This window comes from Portunus trituberculatus, chromosome 45 (assembly GCF_017591435.1).
Source record: "Portunus trituberculatus isolate SZX2019 chromosome 45, ASM1759143v1, whole genome shotgun sequence".
Lineage (NCBI taxonomy): Eukaryota > Metazoa > Arthropoda > Malacostraca > Decapoda > Portunidae > Portunus > Portunus trituberculatus.
In genome coordinates this window covers 13219486-13240391 of record NC_059299.1, presented here as the reverse complement: position 1 = coordinate 13240391, position 20906 = coordinate 13219486, and the positions used below count along the sequence as shown (strand labels likewise).

Sequence of the window (20906 nt, the reverse complement as noted above, 5' to 3'; positions counted from 1 at the left end):
TGAAATTTTGTGTTGCGTTGCGTAAACATGTTACCACGTGCTTTTGTTGAGAGTTGCCAATCTCAATCTTCAATTAATTTTATTTTGCAAAGTAACCTCATATTTACATTATTGTTTCACCGTAATTATTCATCTATATTTAGTAATATTGATTTTTTAAAATTTATTTATTTATCATTTTATCCACATCAATTATTTCTTTCTCCTGTTGAACTAGCAAAAATTGGCAACTACCAAGCTACATCACCGATCATCGATGTAACAGGCCGCCGTGTAAGCAGGGGCACTGGGCACTGGGCTGGAAGTGTGAACTGAATGCCAGCAGCTCTTCAGGCAGTCTTGGAATTACATGGTCGAGACAGGTGTGTCTGTGTGTGTTTAGGCGAGAATGTGTTGGCGTTGGGAGGGTGTCAAAAGGAGTGGTGTTTGTGTGACGTGACGACGTCAGTGTGGCGGGAAGGTTTGCCCCTTTGTGGTGTGCGACATTACACAACAGAGGCGCTAGGGCAGAGGCTGCACCCAGAACACCACCACTCCATCATTAAAGTCAGGTGAGGAGAGGCGTGACGCATACGCTGAGTGAAGGTTTGGGTCAAGTCATAATGGTACTGCCTCCACAAATAATTACTTAGGGATGGACATCAGTTTCATCATCGACCATTTCGTTTAACGTTCACATATTCCCATTTAGAGGGGTTGGACGGCGATGACTCCCATTCATTTGAGTCATTTGTTGGTGCAAAATTTTACGGATGCTGCCCTTACGTACACCAACCACTTGTATCGGCGGTGGACTTAGCCTTTTTCTATGAAGAGCATAACCTGCAAGGCAGCAGGGGATTTGGATTTAGAGTTTTCCTTCTAGCCTTTTCCTAAAGAAGCACACGCTACAAGGTGGCAGGGACCCTAGGCAGGTGCTACCATTCCCACTCAGAATTAAAGGGTAACTCCACCTTCCCCACAACTCTTAAAAGTCCCCAATCAGAGCCTCTCCACTGGATACAGTTTATAGTCATACCCAGGATAGGATGGACATCACTATTAAAAGGATGAACATTCGTTAAATACTGATATTCTTATTTTTCTTTATATGAGTTTAATTTCCCTCTGGTAGTGTATCATGATTATTGTTTCCAGTAGTGCAACAGGTTAGGTTAGGTTCTTACCTGGTGGCCCCCCGCCCCCATTTTGAAGGCAAAAGGAAGTGAGAAGCTACACTCTGCTGATGCACCAGCATATAACTGAAAATATTCTAGGATGAATTTACTGATTTAATTACATCCTTCAATCTAACCTAACTTGCTGTTCCATTGGGAGCTGTTAATTGGTAGTTACATTGCTGCAGAGAAATAATATTATATATTTAGTTTTAGTATTATTTATGTATTCACTTGTCAGTATTACATATAATTATTACTTTCCCTTTTTTACAAAAAAGAAACCAAATATAATTATTAATGCATGTTCATCTTAGTTTATGTCAGATTACATATTTCAATGTAACCTAACATGCTGTTGTAGTGGGAACTGTCAATTTTTCATTATATTGCAGCAGAGAATTTCTCTTAAGATATGCAAGCCAAAACAATTTGTAGACATTAAAAATGCAAAATCATTTTGTTCATTTCATTGTGAGTGGAAGACTTAAAAAGTAATTAGTATGTATTTACTAGGTCAGAGTTTCTCAACCTTTCAATATATTTGGACCTCTTACACCTACTTACTTATTCATGGGACTCCTTTGTACTGGATTAAATAGGATATAGTCATTTTATATTTGTATGTAGCTCAGGTTTAGCTAAGTCCGCTGTTTGTTTGGCAGTATTTCTTCTTTTCAAATGAATGGTCTAATAACATATTTGTCATTTTCCTTAGAGACAGGTAGACATTACTCTGGAAGAAAAAAAGAAAAAGAAAACCCTTAAAGGTGAAGGCCTATTTATATGTTGCCCAGTTTCAGTTTTATAGTGTGGTCAAATGAAAAGCAAGCAAACAAACAAGTTAAACCATATTATGGGAAAAATTACAATCCATAAGGACAGCCAGTCATGCCATATGTTCAGTTAGCAGCAGTCAACAGCAGAATGTATACAGTTGTGATAGCTCCCAGGCTGAGCTCTGGCAGCGCACTACTGTGTAGCTATTGTATCATGTTATGCCACCACAGAAACAATGTTGCAAACAAATGTAACTTTCTCACTTTTTAAGCATGTAGTCATATAAACATTATAATAAACACATTACAAATAATCACAACATTCTGAGGTACAGCTAGCCAGGGAAAAACTTGAAAAAAGCTGGACAAATCGATTAAGACATTGTGCAATCATGAATCATATAAATTAACTGTCATATGTTCAATTCCCTATCCCGTGGACCCCTTGATAGGTTTCTGCGGCCCCCTAGGTGTCCATGGACCCCTTATTGAAAAACATTGTACTAGGTACATAATTCTACCACTTCCAAATGAACCCCAGCAGATGGTTTTGGATGGGAGATGCAGGTTCTAAAATGAAGTAACACCTATAATACATGTAAACAATCCAGATCCTTGATGTTAAGCACTTAATTTAAATGGAATTACACCATTTATGCATAAAGTGAAGAGCAAACCATATGTATGCTTATGAATTAATGAGTAGGTTTAGTTGATAGGCATTTATTTCTCAGTAGTATTCAAAATATGTTTTTTCAGTTAGTTAAAAAGGGATGTTTGTTCTTCTGCAGGACAACAGAATGCCTGTGACTACAACATCTTTGCGGCGCAGTTCTCGGGTCCTTCAACCTCAGAATAGAAAGGTGAGAAAATTCACTGACTGAATAGGGACTGCAGGAATACTTTTTGGATAGTGGAGGCATGGCGGATACTGGGAATGTTGTGAAGAGTGCTTGGCAGTGAATATTTATCCTTACAAACAGCTCTGAGACTGGCCTTTGGCAAATGTGATTCCACTTTTATTTCCTAATCTGGTGAAAACCCTCCATGTTAGTTATAGGCCTGTCTTGATTACTTCATTCCTTTAATATGTTTTAGAATTTATTATTTACAGACATATAATGGATCATCTTCATAGGCAAAATAATTTATCATTCATCATTCTATTTCAGTATATTTATCTGATTCAAATTCCATATCCCATATTTTACTGTATTCATGTTTTCTGTGTAGATATTCAGTTTTTTTTATTTATTTATTTATTTTTATATTTTATTATTATTTTTTTTTAATACTGTTGTATCATTTGCAGGTACACATACAACAAAATCATTATGTACATATTTTTTGTTTTGAAAAGAATAATCATATAAAAGAATGTTTCTAGTACTAAAACATTTCCCTAACTTTTCACTTCCCTTCTCTAATCTTTCATCTTTTCAGCATACTTTATTATTCATGTAGGCGTTCATCCTGTTATTGATTGCTTATTTAAATGTCTAGTGTTTCTGAACTTCCATGATAGTGTTTGTGACACATGATTTTTGTTTTTCTTAAATCAAGTTTCTTGTTTGTGTTCTGTCCATTGGTTCTTAATGACTGTAAATTTTACATACTATGATTGATGGAAACATGCTTCTGCAATCAAGTTCTTCATGATTAGTATATCCTGTATTATAGTATTTTTTTGTTCTTTCCTCACTTTTGTAACATATTCACTGCGATTGGCAGCATGGCGAGGTCTCCAGAACTGCAATACAATTAAATTGTCGTCACTTCAGTGCTGGTCAAACCAGCAAAGCGAGAAGAGCAGAAAGTTGTCTGGGAGAACACCCAAATGAACTAGCAACCTCAAAGTGTTTGCCCAATAGTGGGTTGCATCGCATACTGTGGTGAAAAATCTATGACTTCTCTTCAATGTGACCCACCGGTGGACATACTTTATTTGTCAATATTCAGTGCGTCTCTATACTCTACTACTATATTTTTCCTTTCATAAATTTGTTTATATATTTTTGTCTCTTTGTTTTGCATATTTAGAAAATGAATGCTACACTTTTATGGTCAACTTTGTTCTAGAGAAGAGAGAGAAGATAAAATAAGATAATAAAGATGATATCAAGAAAATTATGAAATTACGAAAAGATCAATAAAGAAAATTATTGAAGCTTAACAAGGAAAGTTCATTTGTGATATCTCAGTTTGGATTATTTGTTATAGAAGAGTGTCATGTTCTTGTGAAGTAAAAAATGCAAGATAATACAGTTTTCTTATATGTATTAGAAAAAAAAAAATTTCAGTTAATTTTTATAGCAGATATTTTGTTATTTATTATGTTATGTTTCTTTACTTATGTTTATTTGTATATGCAATTCAAAAGGGTCACCAATGGCAGCTTTTTTTTTACAATTTGTCCAAATAATATCGGAAAAAATAAAAAATAAATTTTAAAAATCATTGAAGCTTGTCAAGGAAAGTCCAATTGTGATACGTTTCAATGATTTGTTATAGAAAAGTTTTTTTTCATCCGAAGGAAAAAATGCAAGATAATATAGTTTTTTACATATATTAGAAAGAAAATTTGGAAAATGGAATAAGCTTCAGGTTATTTATTAATCAGTGTTTATTATGCCCTTCTACTTATACTGTTTGTTGCAATTTTAATATATAATTCAATTTCTATTAATAGTAAGATTAAAATATGATGTATGTGAAAACTGTTGTACGACCCACTGGTGTGTCGCATAGCAACAGTGGATAACTGCTGATGACCCACCGGTGGGTTGTATCATAGGGAATGTGTTAACTCATCCTGTTTGTAATTAAAGAATTCTCACTTAGCTTACATTGGTTCAAGTAGCTTTAAGCACTTTTTCAAAATAAGTATTGACACTTATCTGGTTGTGTTGCTTTGTAGGTTTGTCATGCACTACGTATCATTTAATTTCCAACGTGTGTGTTATACTTGGTGGTGGTGTTCCTCACACAGGCCCCATCTTCCCATGAGGAGTTACCACCAAGGAAGAGAGTGAAGAGGGAGGGAGAGGAGGTGCTGAAGAAGGAAGTGAAAGAGGAGGTGGTGAAAAAAGAAGTAAAAGAAGAAACAACAAATGGAGAGGTAAGAAATTAGAAAAAAATTCATATGATTATTGTATGGATGAGTAAGGACTATAATGTGTAAGGAAATTTATTAAAGGGCAAGATTAATTTTTCATATCAGTTTGTTTATTTACTTATTTTATTCTTTATCCATTTATCTTGACAAATTTTTACAATTACACCAACAGCTCACTTCTGGATGAAATGAATGTTTTCTGGTAGATTTTGATATGTTTTGAATGAATACACACTTCATTTCCATCTTCGATCCGTTCCCCCCCCACTCCCCCACTGTCTCTTATGGAAACATGGTTTTGCGGTAAAGCGAAGCATTTTTTTTTTTTTTTTTTTTTTTTTTTTTTTTTTTTTTTTTCGGGTATATTTTGATATGTTTTGAATGAATCTGCACATAACCTAAACCTAATCTAACCTAGCTAACGTAGCCTTGTTGAGGTGACACGCAGCACCGCTGATACTTCTTCCTCAAAACAAAATTAACTTTATTTAACACAATTGAAGGGATCTAACCAAAGCAAACTAACCTAATTTGACTGGCAATGCTAAAAAGTTAATATTAAGTCATTACGTTATTTTTTTGTAAAATTTGGCGATACAGTTGATATATTGGAGGTGACACCCTGCCCAGGTAGACATCTTCCATAGACTGAATTCAAATGGAGTTGATTCTCTTCACAAACTGCTCTGATTGGCTAGATTTATTCTGTATTATTTTTATTGGCTAGTGGCTGCATGCCCAAACAAAAGAACTAATCATCACCATTCATTTCATGCATGCGCAAATAATGTGACAATACGCACACACAAACAAACACACGGGACACCACTCTTCAGTGCCTGTCAGTCCATCACACAGATGGGTGTTGCTTGCTCTCCCCAAAAAGTGGTAAATTTAAAAAAAAATTTACAAATGTTATAAACAATTTGCGAAAGGTATGTATGGGTTCAAATTATTATTATTATTATTATGATTGTTATTATTATGATTGTTATTATTATTATTATTATTATTATTATTATTATTATTATTATTGTTATTATTATTGTTATTTTTATTATTATTATAAGTAGTAGTAGTAGTAGTAGTAGTAGTAGTAGTAGCAGGAGTAGTAGTAATAGTAGTTTTACTAAAGCCATTATCTGAGGAAGAAACAGTGTAGCTATTAATGAGTAGATGTATATACAGTATATCCGATATATATGATTTTCAGTAGCTTTTCTCATCAATCTCTACCACTCAATCTCTATCATCAATCCATCCATTCCTTCATCTTGCAGAATACTTCTCCAACCACCACCAGGAACAGCATTGTGTTATCAGAGTATGAGCAGATGGTGCAGCGCAACATTGCAGAAAGACAGAGGATGTTGGAGTCTTTGGGAATTCTGAAGGCAAAGGAAGAATTGTTCTCCTCTGTACAAGAGTCAAAGAAGAAGCCAGTGTATAGAGGAATCATTAGGGAGAAGAAAAGCCCTGAGCCGTAAGTAGTATGTGCAAGAGAGAAAGGATAGGAGGGAGAGAAGAAGGAAGGAAGCTGGAGAAAGAGTCGATACATAAAATAAAAGATGATATGAAAAAAAAAGTATTGAGAAGAGGGAGAAAATATGAACTAGAAAGGATGATGATTGTTTGTGTGTGAGAGTGTGTGTGTTAAGAAGAGGATTTAATAGATGGAAGAAGAATGATGCCTACATTATTAACTGACTAAGCACTTGGTGTATTAATAAGCTCATTGGCAGAGAGTAAAGTCTAAAGGACTGAAAGAGCTGCTATTGTTACAATTCACGGATGAGGATGCAGCGCAGCCCCAATGAACTATTGACTCGTTCTTCTTATAAGTGTTGCTAAGGTGATTGTGAGAAATAGATGAATGGAACATCTGCTGCAAAATAATAGATAGACACAACAGTCTAATATCTATCTATCTATCCAAGTGTGATGGATATAGGGCAGGAAAGGGATTGATTGGTTGACTGCTGTGGAATAGAAGAGAGATTGGCAGATTAAGGAAGAAACTCCTGAAGTGGGTGGAAGAATATTAGAGGACAAGGAAATTAACACAATAAAAATCTGGTCTCTCAAGAAAAAGATAATCTCTGGAGTACTTCAGAAGTCTGTGGTGTCCCCAGTCATATTTGAAATATGCATAAACATAATGACTGAGATAAACAGCTATTTGAGTCTTAAGGAGTGTGGAGAGAGTTGAAGACTGTAGAGCATAACAGTAGGACCTGGATAGGATGTGGGGATGGAATCACATAGGAAATAGAACTCAACACCAGTCTTCATTCTCTCTCTCTCTCTCTCTCTCTCTCTCTCTCTCTCTCTCTCTCTCTCTCTCTCTCTCTCTCTCTCTCTCTCATACATACAACATTGCCTCAATCATCACAAGCATATCCTGTTACAGAGTGGAGCGTCGGCGCAGTTTACGGCAGCAGAATCTCACTCCTGATGGCTTGCACCTGTCTTTACCCAGTGATGAGAAGGTAGCACAGGCTGAGAGGAGGAGTACCATTACCTCACGTGAGGAGGACCACCCCAGGCCACCCCCAGGTACAACGTTTATGCTTATCAGTTTGTATGACTAGTTCAGTTTGATGCTTGTTGGTACTGCCTTCCCAAAGAGATAACTATAACAAGAGTCTCCTGAAGTATGTTGAAATTATTTTAAATGAGTTTATGTTCATAAACTAAATATATTGGTTGAGATCCTGAAGTCAAAGAATTTGAAAGAAAAGTTATACCTATAAATAATTATGGTGTTTAGTGACCTACAATCAAATGAGTAAAGCTAATGTAATTAAATATGAAAATTATGTTCATGAAATATGAAAGAAAACACCTTTTGTTGAATATACTGATGAATAACCAAAGGAGTATAAAGAAAATGAAGAATAATTAGTTTGTAAGGGGTGAATGAGTGAAATTGAAGAGAAAGCTATTTTGCAGTGGAAAAGTAGGATGAATTAATGAAGGCTTAAAGTGCCAAGTGGTTGAGTAAGCAAGAAGATATTATTTAAGTATGGAGAATTGGAGGCTTTTTCTTTCCTGGAAGAATCAAAGTGTCAGAGATCAATATATAGACATCAAGCAGTAACCTTCCTGCTGTCCCTCAGGACCTGCCCCTCTAATGGATTACTACAAAGCCCCAAATAAAGAGAACTGTGATGGCTTGCTGAGCGACATAGCCAGCTCTGTTTCTACCTCCTGCAAAGCCCCCACCATGTCTTCAGCTGATGTATGGGGTGGAACAATGGAAAGGTGGGTTACACATAGTAGTGATGTTACATGTATAAGTCTCTCTCTCTCTCTCTCTCTCTCTCTCTCTCTCTCTCTCTCTCTCTCTCTCTCTCTCTCTCTCTCTCTCTCTCTCTCTCTGTGTGTGTGTGTGTGTGTGTGTGTGTGTACTCGTATTTACCTAGTTGTGTTGTACAGGGTTCGAGCAGAGCTTATAGTGTCCTGTCTCCATTTATCCAATTTTTTTCTCTAAAGTTATGCACATTATGTGCTGTAACAGCTTTATCAGTCAATGCATTTCACTTTTCCACTGTTCTATGTGGAAAACTGTATTTTCCAATATCCTTCACACACTGCCTCATTCTAAACCTCTTCACATGTCCTCTTGTTCTAGCTTCTTCTGTCACCAGCACCAGGTCTTCCATGTCAATTTTTTCAGTGCCATTTACTATTTTATTCATTGTTATTAGGTCTCCTTGTTCTCTTCTATCTTGTGAGGTTGGCAGTCCCATTTCCTTCAGCCTTTCTTCATATGTTAGGTCCTTTATTTCTGGCACCATCTTTGTAGCTATCTTCTGGATCCGTTCTAATCTTCTTTTATCTTTTTTTAGAGCTTGGTGACCACACCACTGCTGCATATTCTAGCTTAGGATGTATCATTCTTGTAATGATTTTTTTTTCATCATATCTTTGTCCATGGATTGAAATGCCACAATAATATTAGTCAATATTTTATATGCTAATCCAAATATCTTACTTATGTGGTTTTGGGGGGTTCAGATTTTCCTGTATAATCACTCCCAGATCTTTTTCCTCTTTAATCTTCATTATTTGTTCCTCTCCTATCAGATAGTTCCATAGCAGTCTTCTCTTACTCTTTCCCAATTCCATTACATGACATTTCTTGACATGAACTCTAATTTCCACTTCTTACTCCACTCGTAGATTTTGTTTATATCTTCCTGCAGTGGCAAACAGTCCTCTTAGGTTTTGATTACTCTTAGCAATTTTGCATCATCAGTAAACAAATTAATATAACTATTTACCCCATTTTGTATATCAACAAACATAAAGGGGCTAACACTGACCCTTGTGACACTCCACTTGTTACTTTACCTCAAGATGAGTATGTATCTCTGATCACAGTTCTCATCTTTCTGTCCTTCAAATAATCCCTTATCAAATCTAACAAAGTTCTTCTTAGTCCTCCTATGCTCTCTAACTTCCAAAGTAATCTGCCGTGAGGGATTTTATCAAAAGCCTTTTTTATGTTCAGGTATACTGTGTCCACCCATCCATCTCTGCTCTCCGGCCCTACTATAACTCTTGAGTAGAAACTTAATAAGTGCGACACACATGACTGTCCTGTCCTGAACCCAAATTGTCTGTTTAATGTAACTTGTTCATCTTCAAGATATTTAACCCATATTTCTTTGACAACAGTTTCACATATCTTTCCCACAACACTTATAGTGACACTGGTCTGTAATTTAATGGTTCAGTTGACTTTCCTCCTTTGAATATTGGGATTATGTTAGCTCTCTTCCATTCTAGTTGCACTCTCCCATCTTTTAATGAACTTGTAACCATTTCCCAAATTGGATCTAATGGCTGTTCTTCACATTCTTTTAGTGCCTAGCCTGATACACCATCCAGCCCCATTGCTTTTCTGATGTATCTAGTAGTCTTCCAATATCTTCTTTGTGCACCATGATATCCTGTAATCTTCAGCAATGCAGTGTCCTATTTGGTTCTGCAAAATCCTCTTCTTCAATGAACACAGTTTTGAAGGTCATTCATTATTTTGCTCATTTCCTTTGCTGTTTGGTATGTCTTACCTCCTTTTATTTTTTTTCTATTGTTTCCTTATTTTTCATCTTACTATATATAAATTTGTAGAAAAGCTTGGGTTCATCTTTGCGTTTTCACACCACATCTATCTCAAAGTTTCTTCCTCTCTCCTTACTCTAATATATTAATTTCTCTAATCCTTAAACTGCTGTCTGTTATTTTAATTTCTCTGCTTTTTGAGTTTCTTCTAAGCTTTATCTTTTGCTTTTTAGCTTCTATACATCTGGCATTGTACCAAGCATGTATAATTCTCTTTACTCTATAGATAGGTATGTATTTCTTCACTCCTTTATATTGCTGTAGGAATACTTCATATTTCCCCTGTATTGTCCTTCCATTCATAATGCTCCTCCATTCATTATCAGCAAAAAATTTTCTTAACTTATCAAAATCTGCTCTTGCATAATTCAATCTCTTTTTTGTAGTTTTCTCTGTATCTTATCCCATCCTCTTCTTGCATTTCCAACACTAATGTTACATGATGACTTCTTCCCATTGGACTAAGGTATTGTATGCTGGGAGGAGGCTCTGGCTTCTTTGTGAATATAGTAAGGTCCCGGGTTACGTCGGTCTCGAGTTACGTCAAACTCATAGTTATGTCAGTCCACTATAAGGCAATTTAAGATTAAAAAAAATGGAAAATTTTTAAATTGTAAAGCGTGGGATTTATTGTTATTGTTGGCCGCCAGGCGTCACTAGTGGTTACCTGCCACACCGCCCGCCTCACGCTTGAATACAATAACACCCTGCCTCAGTTCCACCACACCGTCGCCCCTGGCAAGAGTGTTATCTTACTTCTGCTTTTACTGACTCAAGTTCTTAGTATCTTGCTCAATGGCACCAAAGAGAAAACTCCTTAGTGACAGCAGTGATGCTAAGAAAGGAAAACCATTATGCTACAAGAAAAAGTGGACATAATTAAAAGACATGAGAAGGGAGGCAGCAGCTGTGTGTGAGGGAGGGAAGAGGAAAATGAGAAGCCCGTTACCATGACAACGGGGAGGTTGACGACCTTGAGGACTCGCACACCCACCATCACAACAATAACAACTCCGGAGCCTTCACCTGGGCCACACGACACTCGCAGCTCACTTGCACCGTCTGCGCCAGTCTGCTGATCCTTATTGCCCTTTCCTATTACATTTCCTGCTCCGCTGCCCATGCTTCTACTCCCACCGCACTGGACTACGCTCCCAGCTGTCCGCCCTGGGCGTCACAACATTCGACCTACCCACCCTCCTGGCGGCCTCAGGCGTCCACCCCTCTCAGCAACCTGCAGTCCTTCGCGTTTGCGGCCCTAATCAACAACAAAAACAAGCTTGTGTTTCATATTCCTACATAGTTGTAAATAATATAACAATATAACCTTTTACTTACCTGAATGACCATAAACAATGATTTGTTGAAAACTCGATAATATGCTTTGAAATGTACAGAAACTCGAGTTACGTACAAAATCAACTTACGTCATGTTTCAGGAACGTAACTCTGACGTAAATTGAGACCTTACTGTACTAGGTCAAGCAATGATGGTTCTTCTTCCTCCTTGTACCTTGTTGACTCTTCCGCCCACTGATGCATTTTGTTGTATTGTCAAGTAACGATGGTTCTTCTTCCCCCCTGTACTTTGTTTACTCTTCTGCCCACTGATGCATTGTATTAACCATAGTCAACTGTGACACCTCCTTGCTCCATTGTCCAGCATTACCCATTACTTCTGTCTCCCTCCAGTTTACTCTTTTACAGTTAAAGTCTCCTACTAATAGTATTTTTCCATCTCTTCTTATCATATTATCTTCTCCCTCCATTTTCCACTTTATATGGTACCCAAATCTTGTCTATTTAGGAAACAGGAGAATCCTATGGCCCCCTACCCCCTGTACATACAGTCTAGGTCACTGCAGGTTCCAGCGCCTGCTGTAGTGCTTCCCCTCGGAGCTGTTTTCGCATGTTTATGCTCCCTCCAAGTAATGTGTGTTGCCATGATGCAATATTGGTGTTCTCAGGCAATACCTTCCTTTTTTCTTGCCTGCTATTTTCCTCAATACCTAACACACATCTATCTGATATACTTTTCAAATTTTTGTGCATTAATCCTGCCTTTTTCTTTCAGTGTGATGAAGAAAATGAAGAAAATGCGTGTAGAGGAAGAGTGGGTGGTGAAGGTGGTGCCAGACCGCATCTTCTCTGTGCAGTTTCATCCAACTGTAGAGAAGACTCTAGTGCTAGTTGGTGGAAAGTGGGGCCAATTAGGTGAGTGGTACTGGTGATGGAGGTTGAGAAATGTAGAAAGGTGTTAGTAGAATAGTTAAGACAAAAAGTTGAGAACAGGACAAAGAAGCAGGAATGGAATAGCATGGATTAATTTCAAAAGAGGAAGGATTGGAGGAGGAACAAAAAGAGTTCATGAGAACAAAATAAGGAGTTGGTTAAAGAGGAGTAAAGTAAAGTGAATGGGAAATAAATTGTGATGATTTTCAATTTTTATCCTGGTCATTTTGCACAATTTTTACATATGTAATAATTGTTCATTTGTTCTATGTTGCAGGAATTTGGGACGTAGGTCGGGAAGATGAGAGCAGTGGAGCTTATTGCTTCTACCCACATTCCCGCCCTATCAACTGCCTGTCCGTGGCTGCATCATCACCCCACCATGTACACACCACCAGCTATGATGGATCACTCAGGCAAACAGATCTGGAAGCAGGGACAGTGCAGGAGGTGGGTGGAAAATTAAATGGAAAAATATGAGGGAATAATTTGATTTTGTGCATATTTATGAGTTTACCTAATTGTATTTATGTTGTCCAGTGAAGCCCATGCTTTCATGGTCACTTGGTTGAGTGACCTAGGGACAGGGATTATTTCCTTGTAACTCTTTTATTTCTATTTTCAAGCGATCAAGATGAATTAATTGTATTGTTTTTGTAAATGTATTAGATTAATTTGGGATAAATATAGGATGTAAATGAATAATTAGCAGTGATATATTATTACTGCTCTCTTGTGAATTGAAATAAATGGGACAGAACTGTGACATCACCTGAAGACAAATAAAAAGGGACATTGTCATCTTAAATTGGTGGGTCCACAGCAAAGTTCACTGCTGCAATAAGTAGGTGTGATGTAACTTTTGTGACATGCTTTAGGGAAACCGAAATAAAACTTAAATGAACATTTTTAAGAGAGAAACTGAAGATGATAAGTTTGAAGAGAGTAGTTGATAGACAAAATTATCTTGATACCACCCAGTTAGAGAGAACATTAAGTGAAACCCTTATATATGTGAAATATACTCCATACATGGGAAGATAATTGTCATGTACAGAGTTAGCCACTGGAAGAGGGGGAGAAAAACTAGCAGAGATAGTTAAAGTTAAGTTTTTTTAGTAAGAGGTTAAATTTATTCAAAATATATTTTTACATCAGTGTTACATAAAGATTATGAACAATCTATCCACCATACTTGTGAAAATATGTGATGGCAATTGTGATATCAGTACAGTATGTGTATTATTGCATGCTTGCATGCCTTAACAAATAAGGTTTTAAAAGTTACATTTATTTTAGTATATCCTACTATATCTGTTCATTATCACTCTTATTCCCACATGACATCAATTAACAAACAGTAAGCCATCATCTTGCATTGTTTAGTCATGCTTCTCTGACCATTGTACCCTGAAACACCTCACTTCCCTGCAGCTGTACGCCCTCACTGATGACCAGCGCAACAGTTTCCTCTGCTGGCATTCTCAACAGGACACTCACAACTTTCTGGTTGGTGCAAGTTTAGGACGAGTCTTGCAGGTAAGATGAAAGTGGACATTATTCAGAAGTCTCCATATCTCAAATCTCAAAAATCTCCATATCTCAAATGATATCAAAGATAGAAAAACAAATATTGGATTACACATTTACAAAATTCATCACATTTTGCTGTTTTTCTCACCAAAATACTTTTCATGTTTTTAGACATGAATATTATTCTCATAATTTGTATTGGTAGTTCATTCTTTAGTTCAAGAGGTTTAGTTTAAAGTTATATTATTTGCATTCACATTTCCTTCTCTGTATGTTCATCTAATAGTATTTATGTGATTGAGCTGAAAGATATTACGCAATAATTTTTTATTTATTCTTTTATAGTTTTAACCATAACTGGTTTCCAATTTTCCATTTTCAGCTTAAAAAACTTGAAGTTCTGTGACATTTTTCCATGGTTGATGTTTTTCAGGATATTATATGGCTGTGAGATGTCTGGGAAGAATTTCTTTTCTTAATTTATTTTATCCTTATCTCATTCATTCACTTATCCTTTCCCCAACAGGTGGATACAAGGGTAAATGGAGGCCTTGTGAAGCAATATCTGGTGCATGAGAGGAAGACTGTCAAGGTAATCAGTGGACACCCACATCATGCCCACTACTATGCTACAGGCTCAAATGATGGGTGAGTACTTGTAACAAGAAAATAAAAAGGTTGACTTTACAACTTGTAATCCGTCATCACTTTCCATAGCTTCATCCAACCATGAAGGCATTTCAGGTCTCTGCAATCACCATTTTCTTATAAAGTTACTGAACACTCACGAAGAAGGTAGAAATTAAGAGGCACAGGAGTGGTGAGCAAGTTACCCTTCTTGATGTTTTAACCATGCAGTGGTGACTGATATGCACTTTTCATGTCTTTGTTATTATGAAATCCAGTTTTTTGTATCTGTTTTCTCTTTCAGATTGCTTTATCAATAGTTGTGTAATATAGACACCTTTGTTGCATTTGGCATCGTTCATTTTAGCTTGAAAACTTACCTTTGACAATGATCGCAGAACCTACATCAATAGTTGTGTAATATAGACACCTTTGTTGCATTTGGCATCGTACATTTTAGCTTGAAAACTTACCTTTGACAATGATTGCAGAACCTAACCCCTTTGTTTCCTCATTAGTTATGTTTCCTTGTACAAGAATCTGCTTTGTGAGCAATGCAAATGAAGTTGGTCATGTCATAGCAACTTCCTTGTATTAAGAGTTTGAGATTATGACTTGAAATGTTATGAACATTTCATCCCAGCACTATTACTAGTGTTGAACTACTCTTGCTTCACAGTTATGTCTCTCTGTGGGATGTGCGGAACCACAAGAATAACAAGCCCCTCGATTCTGTCATACATGGACGGGCTATATCCGGCATTGAATTCTCTCAAACAGGTGAGAAAGAGACAGAGCAATATGTCTTGTATTTATGAACATATTGTACTGTACAGTAACCACTGAGAACATGATAACCATGTTCTAGGTGGTTACACCAAAGATGTGCTTGGGTAGTGATATGGGCCCTAATATGGGTACCACTATAAATTAGATTGCCTGCACCACTAATGGGTGGAAGCTGAACAGCCCTTCCTATATATACTGTTCAAGTATACCTACAGGCACTATAGGCCATAATGTAAAAAAATAAATAAATAAGATTAAAAATAATAATAATAATAATAATTCACCGACAACTACCCTACCTCTCACACACAGGTAATGCTATTGTCTCCACCTCAATGGATGATTACGTGCGCATCATTACGTGTGATGGAACTGCCCTGACAGGTGTGTGTGTGTGTGTATGTAAGAACTGGTTATAATATATTGTAGTGTTCATGTCATGTTAAACTTTTTGTATACCTCCCTTGCTTTCTTCCTTTCCCATCTTTCCTTCTTACCTTCATCTATTTCTCCTTATTTCTGTTTCAACTTTATTTTCTTTTATCCCTTGCTTCTTTCCAATCCTACCTCTGTCTTTTTCCCCTGGTGGCTCTCTCATTGATCCTTTCTTTCTTATCTCTTCCTTCTTGTTGCCAGATATATGACACCGTCCTTTTCTCCATTCTTTATTAATTTCTCTCTGAATTCCTTTCCTCCTCCTGCTCACAGTGAAAAAGAAGATCAAACATGACAACCAGACAGGCCGCTGGTTGACTACCTTTAAAGCTCGTTTTGTGCCCACACGAGATGACTTGGTGTTCGTTGGATCCATGATGCAGCCACGCAGGGTTAGTATGTGTGTGTGTGTGTGTGTGTTTGTGTGTGTACTTAGTTTACCAAGTTCTAGTATAATGCCTAAACTACTTTTGATTCAGTATTTGGTTGTAAAAGAGATTTGCATGCAAATACATATATATACATCCCTAACGCGAGTTTCCCTAAAGCGGTTTTCCCTAACGCGGCATAATATAAAAAAGCCATTTAAGCCCTTAACGCGTTTCTGCTTCCCTAACACGCAGCATTGATGCACATGCCACACCCACGCACACTCCCACCACCACCCGCGTTCGTTATTCCTCACCCTGCCCTCGCTGCGTTGAGTTCTTCCCTTGCTTCAGAGAAGATAATATGCCGTACTCCAAGTTTTCTGTGAACGACCCTCATCGCAAGAGGGTGACCATGACCTTACAAGAGAAGGGGAAAGTGCTGGACTTACTAACACAAGGCAAGAAGATCGTTGAGGTCGCAAGGCAATTCATGGTCAACGAGTCAACGATCAGGACCATTCGCCTTAATCAGCCTTAATTAACCTTACTATACAGTAGTATCATGTTGGTATAAATCCTTAACTAGTAGTATGTCTAGCTATTCTCTCTGAGTACCGCAAGGTAAGTTTTTTGGTGGAGGAACTTCAAATATTGGAGGCTCTGGTACCAGTTGGAATTTTCTCCATAGGAAACCATTATTATTTGATGCTTCCCTAACGTGATTTTCCTCAACGCAGCACGTCTATGGCACATATTACCCGCGCTAGGGAAATCAGTTGCGTATATACATTTCTGTAAATCCATGCATGCAGTAAATGCAGTTTAAAGATATAGTATGTTATGTGTTATATTTTACTGACTAGTTGCATATTATATGTGTATCTGTCACTGATGGACCACAGGGATGTATTATGTAATACTGATATCTTAATTATGCTCATTATTTTAGTGCATAGTTTTGCTAAAAAAAAATTAATTGGGAGAATGTCATACGACACCCTTTTTTTTTTTTTTTCAAGTACTTTAGTGATAATACAGCCATATTAGTGATCACTACAACTCTCCCCTATCACATCACAACCACCACTACTATCTTTTCCTATTACAGGTGGAGGTCTGGGGCTGTGATGGTCTTCTCCACCACCAATTCCATGGCCCACCAGTTACCTCAGTGAGCAGTGTGGTTGCTCTTCACCCATTCCGCCTGGCCCTTGCTGGCTGCAATTCTTCAGGAAAAGTCCATGTATTCATGTGAGCTATCCACAGACATACCTGAAGATCATGTGTACCTGCATTTACATACATAGTTTTAATATACAAGAAATATTCACATATTTCAATATTGGTGTTTCTAGCTTGACTATACATTCTCTACTTTCATATCTAAGTTGCCCCATATTTATAGATTTATATGTTACAAGCCATATTTTTTGTTATCCCTCCTGCAAATTGTTTATCAACACTTCTGTGGTCTCTTGGATCTCCCAAGTAGATAAACTTCTGTCCAATTGATATAATCCCTCCAAAACCTAATACTTGCTTTCCTCTAGGTAAAACCCAATACTACCTTGCTTTCCTTTAGGCTTGGAGTTTTCAGTCTTAAAACCTTTCCTTATACTGTAAATCTCTATGACATGGAATTATTTGGTTGCTGTTCTTCCTTTACATTCTATGTTCCTCACACATACAGTTTCTTACATTTAGTACAACTCAAGCAGGTCAGCAGGTATTATTGTACTGTACCTGCACTTTCAGCCACTCATAAGTCTCATTGTATCTTTATTTTACAACTACATTGTATCTTTATTTTGTTGCAGCTCTACTTTATTGTGCCTGATAGATATCTCATATTTTTAATTGTTTATTATAATCATGAATTTTAAGTGCAGTTTGTCTGCGTATTTGTATTTGCCTAGTTGTTATATACAAGACCTGAGCTTTATTCATCTCATCCCATCTTGGTATTAAATACCTCCAGTTTTCTGTAGTTTATATTAATTCTTTATTTCTTTCACCTCTTTTTGTACATACATATATTATAAATAACAATATTTCTCTGGGGAAGGTTGTAAAATCATCCTTTCCTCAAGTTTTGTAGTGCCTTCTCAAGCATACAGCCTTTTTTTTTTTTTTATACATATTTCCATTGCTAGTAATTTTTCTTCGTGAGTTAGATTTTCTAACTGCAGTACTATATTAATTTGTTGCTATTCTTTATTTTCTCTTTTTTTCTGTTCTTTTTGGGGGAACTACACACCTTAAGCATATATATTATAAGTGTGTGTGTGTGTGCGCGCGCGTGCGCGCATATTTTTCCTTTGCTTGCAATAGCGATCAAACTCACTCCACTTCTACATTGTGCACCTGTATCATTTCTTCGAAACTGTGTGTGTGTGTGTGTGTGTGTGTGTGTGTGTGTGTGTGTGTGTGTGTGTGTGTGTGTGTGTGTGTGTGTGTGTGTGTGTGTATTTACCTAGTTGTATTGCACAGGGTTTGAGCGGGGCTCATAGTGTCCTGTCTCCATGTCTCCATTTATCCAATTTTTCATTAAAGTTATGCACATTATGCACTATAACAACAACATTATTCATTGCATTCCATTTTTCCACCATTCTGTGTGGAAAACTGTATTTTCCAATATCCTTCACACACTGCCTCAGCCTGATCTTCCTTACATGACCTCATTGTGTGTGTGTGTGTGTGTTAAAATATATACCTCACTTGAAAGAAAAATCTGTATTTCTATGTATATGCTCCATGTCAGAACATTAGTGTTGGTCACACTAGTACTGGAAGGCAAAATGGCAAATTGGATTTTTGTGTCTATTATTTTAAGGATTGTGTCAGGGAAGATATACTTTTTTTTTTTTTCAAGGATTATGTCAAGGAAGATGCACATTCCAATATATTGTGTTAGTATTGTCCACAGGTGATAGATTTTCTTGTACTAATTTGAGTACAGATGTACATATGGTACACTGTGTCTTTTATACATGATGCCCATTCCTGCTCACTTCTCCAGAGGGGGATATGGTGGCAATAAGAATGTGAAGTGTTTTAAAATCTCCATGGGCTGCTTGCTTGCTACAAGATTTTTGTTTTGAGAATTTGTTGATCATTGAATTTTAGTTAGCAAAACATGTCTTTTAATTAAAGCTGACATTAATTATATGTCTTAAGGAATACATGTTATTTTTAATGATCTGTGAAAATGTAAATCAAATATGATTATAAATTTTATAAACAAATTAGTAAATAAAGATTTTAAAATGTAAATGTACTATCTACACCGTACACCTTTAGGAGCAAGGAGTTTGGAAGCAGGGCTCTCACTTTTTTTGGAGATTTCCTTAGATAGGGAAATTCACTGTCATGGGAATAGTTCAACGAAATTACTTTTCTGAAGAAATTCTGGGGAAATAAATGAAAAATGGGTGGAAAATCTGTGGAAATTAATGAAATTATGCATTTGCTCAAGTAAATTTATTTATTTATATAATCTATACATTTATGTATATATATATATATATATATATATATATATATATATATATATATATATATATATATATATATATATATATATATTCATACAGACTACATCATGTATTTATGGCAGTCCTAATCTTTTTCTTTTAGTCCCTCCAAATCTTCTCACCTCCATAGACCCTTCCTAATGCTAATAAATTAGTTTGATGGTACACAGAATGCGATGTTTGAGTTACCGAACTATTGTTCGAAAACATCTATTTTGAGTGAAGCGGCTCCAGTGCGGGTTTAGCTGTACTAACTGAGTGCACAATGTACTATCTGTGTAGTACTACGCCTCAGGGTATTGCTGAAACATCTCATTAAAAAATGAGGCCCCACGCACATAGGAAACACTATCTTCAAAATAGAATCAGCACAATAGCACAATAACCCCTACCTACAATCACAATAGCGCAGTCACCCCTACCAATAGGAACCAAACCCCCATACCCGATCTCCCTACATCCCGTTTTCTATCTCTGGGAGGTCCCTCTCCTGATAAGAAGACGCCGTTCCATGTGAAGCGCGAGAACAGAATCTGGCGAAGGATGACCGGGGGAGGGAGCAAAGCGGAGGAAGAGGGCCCCGATCACCCGCACTGGAGCTGCTTCACTCAAAATAGATGTTTTCGAACAATAGTTCGGTAACTCAAACATCGCATTCTGTGTACCATCAAACGATTTTATTACCATTAGGAAGGGTCTATGGAGGTGAGAAGATTTGGAGGGACTAAGAGAAAAAGATTAGGACTGCCATAAATACATGACGTAGTCTATATGAATATATTTTATATATATATATATATATATATATATATATATATATATATATATATATATATATATATATATATATATATATATATACATAAATATATAGAATATATAAATAAATAAATTTACTTGAGCAAATGCATAATTTCATTAATGTGGATCCTGCATAGGGGCTTGTGGGTGTCAGGCCAGATGAACAGACAGGTATGTTGGGGACCGGAAGTCAACCCAACATACCGTTGCAAGGACTCCACAGAGCAGAGGGGGTGGTGGTGATGTCCCTCCATCCACGCCTGGAGCACAATGGGGGCCAAGGAGTGTCCTTCCCTCTCACTCTTGGCCAAGAACTTGGGAGAAGGTGCTAGGGAGACCCGTCGCCCATCCCTGGAGAAGACCAGCTAGGAGGGGTGCCGGATAAGGGCGTGAAGTTGGGA

General features: G+C 36.9%; 1 protein-coding gene across 1 annotated transcript; it reads left to right on the top strand.

Annotated features, from left to right (window-relative positions):
• The first annotated feature begins 231 nt into the window (after positions 1 to 231).
• LOC123519521 (WD repeat-containing protein 76-like) lies at positions 232 to 19444 on the top strand. The gene is made up of 14 exons (XM_045280881.1): positions 232 to 362; positions 2728 to 2799; positions 4926 to 5054; positions 6332 to 6534; positions 7462 to 7607; positions 8171 to 8315; positions 12256 to 12395; positions 12691 to 12863; positions 13848 to 13952; positions 14473 to 14594; positions 15253 to 15353; positions 15675 to 15746; positions 16071 to 16189; positions 17277 to 19444. Exons 2-14 carry the CDS (start codon positions 2737 to 2739, stop codon positions 17421 to 17423), a joined length of 1665 nt encoding a protein of 554 aa, XP_045136816.1. The 5' UTR covers positions 232 to 362; positions 2728 to 2736; the 3' UTR covers positions 17424 to 19444.
• The last annotated feature ends 1462 nt before the right edge of the window (positions 19445 to 20906 follow it).

Coding starts and splice junctions, on each gene's coding strand:
- LOC123519521 (XM_045280881.1), top strand. CDS start 2,737: ATGCCTGTGACTACAACATCTTTGCGGCGCAGTTCTCGGGTCCTTCAA. Junction 8,316..12,255: donor TGGGGTGGAACAATGGAAAG/GTGGGTTACACA, acceptor TTTTTCTTTCAG/TGTGATGAAGAAAATGAAGA. Junction 12,864..13,847: donor AAGCAGGGACAGTGCAGGAG/GTGGGTGGAAAA, acceptor ACTTCCCTGCAG/CTGTACGCCCTCACTGATGA.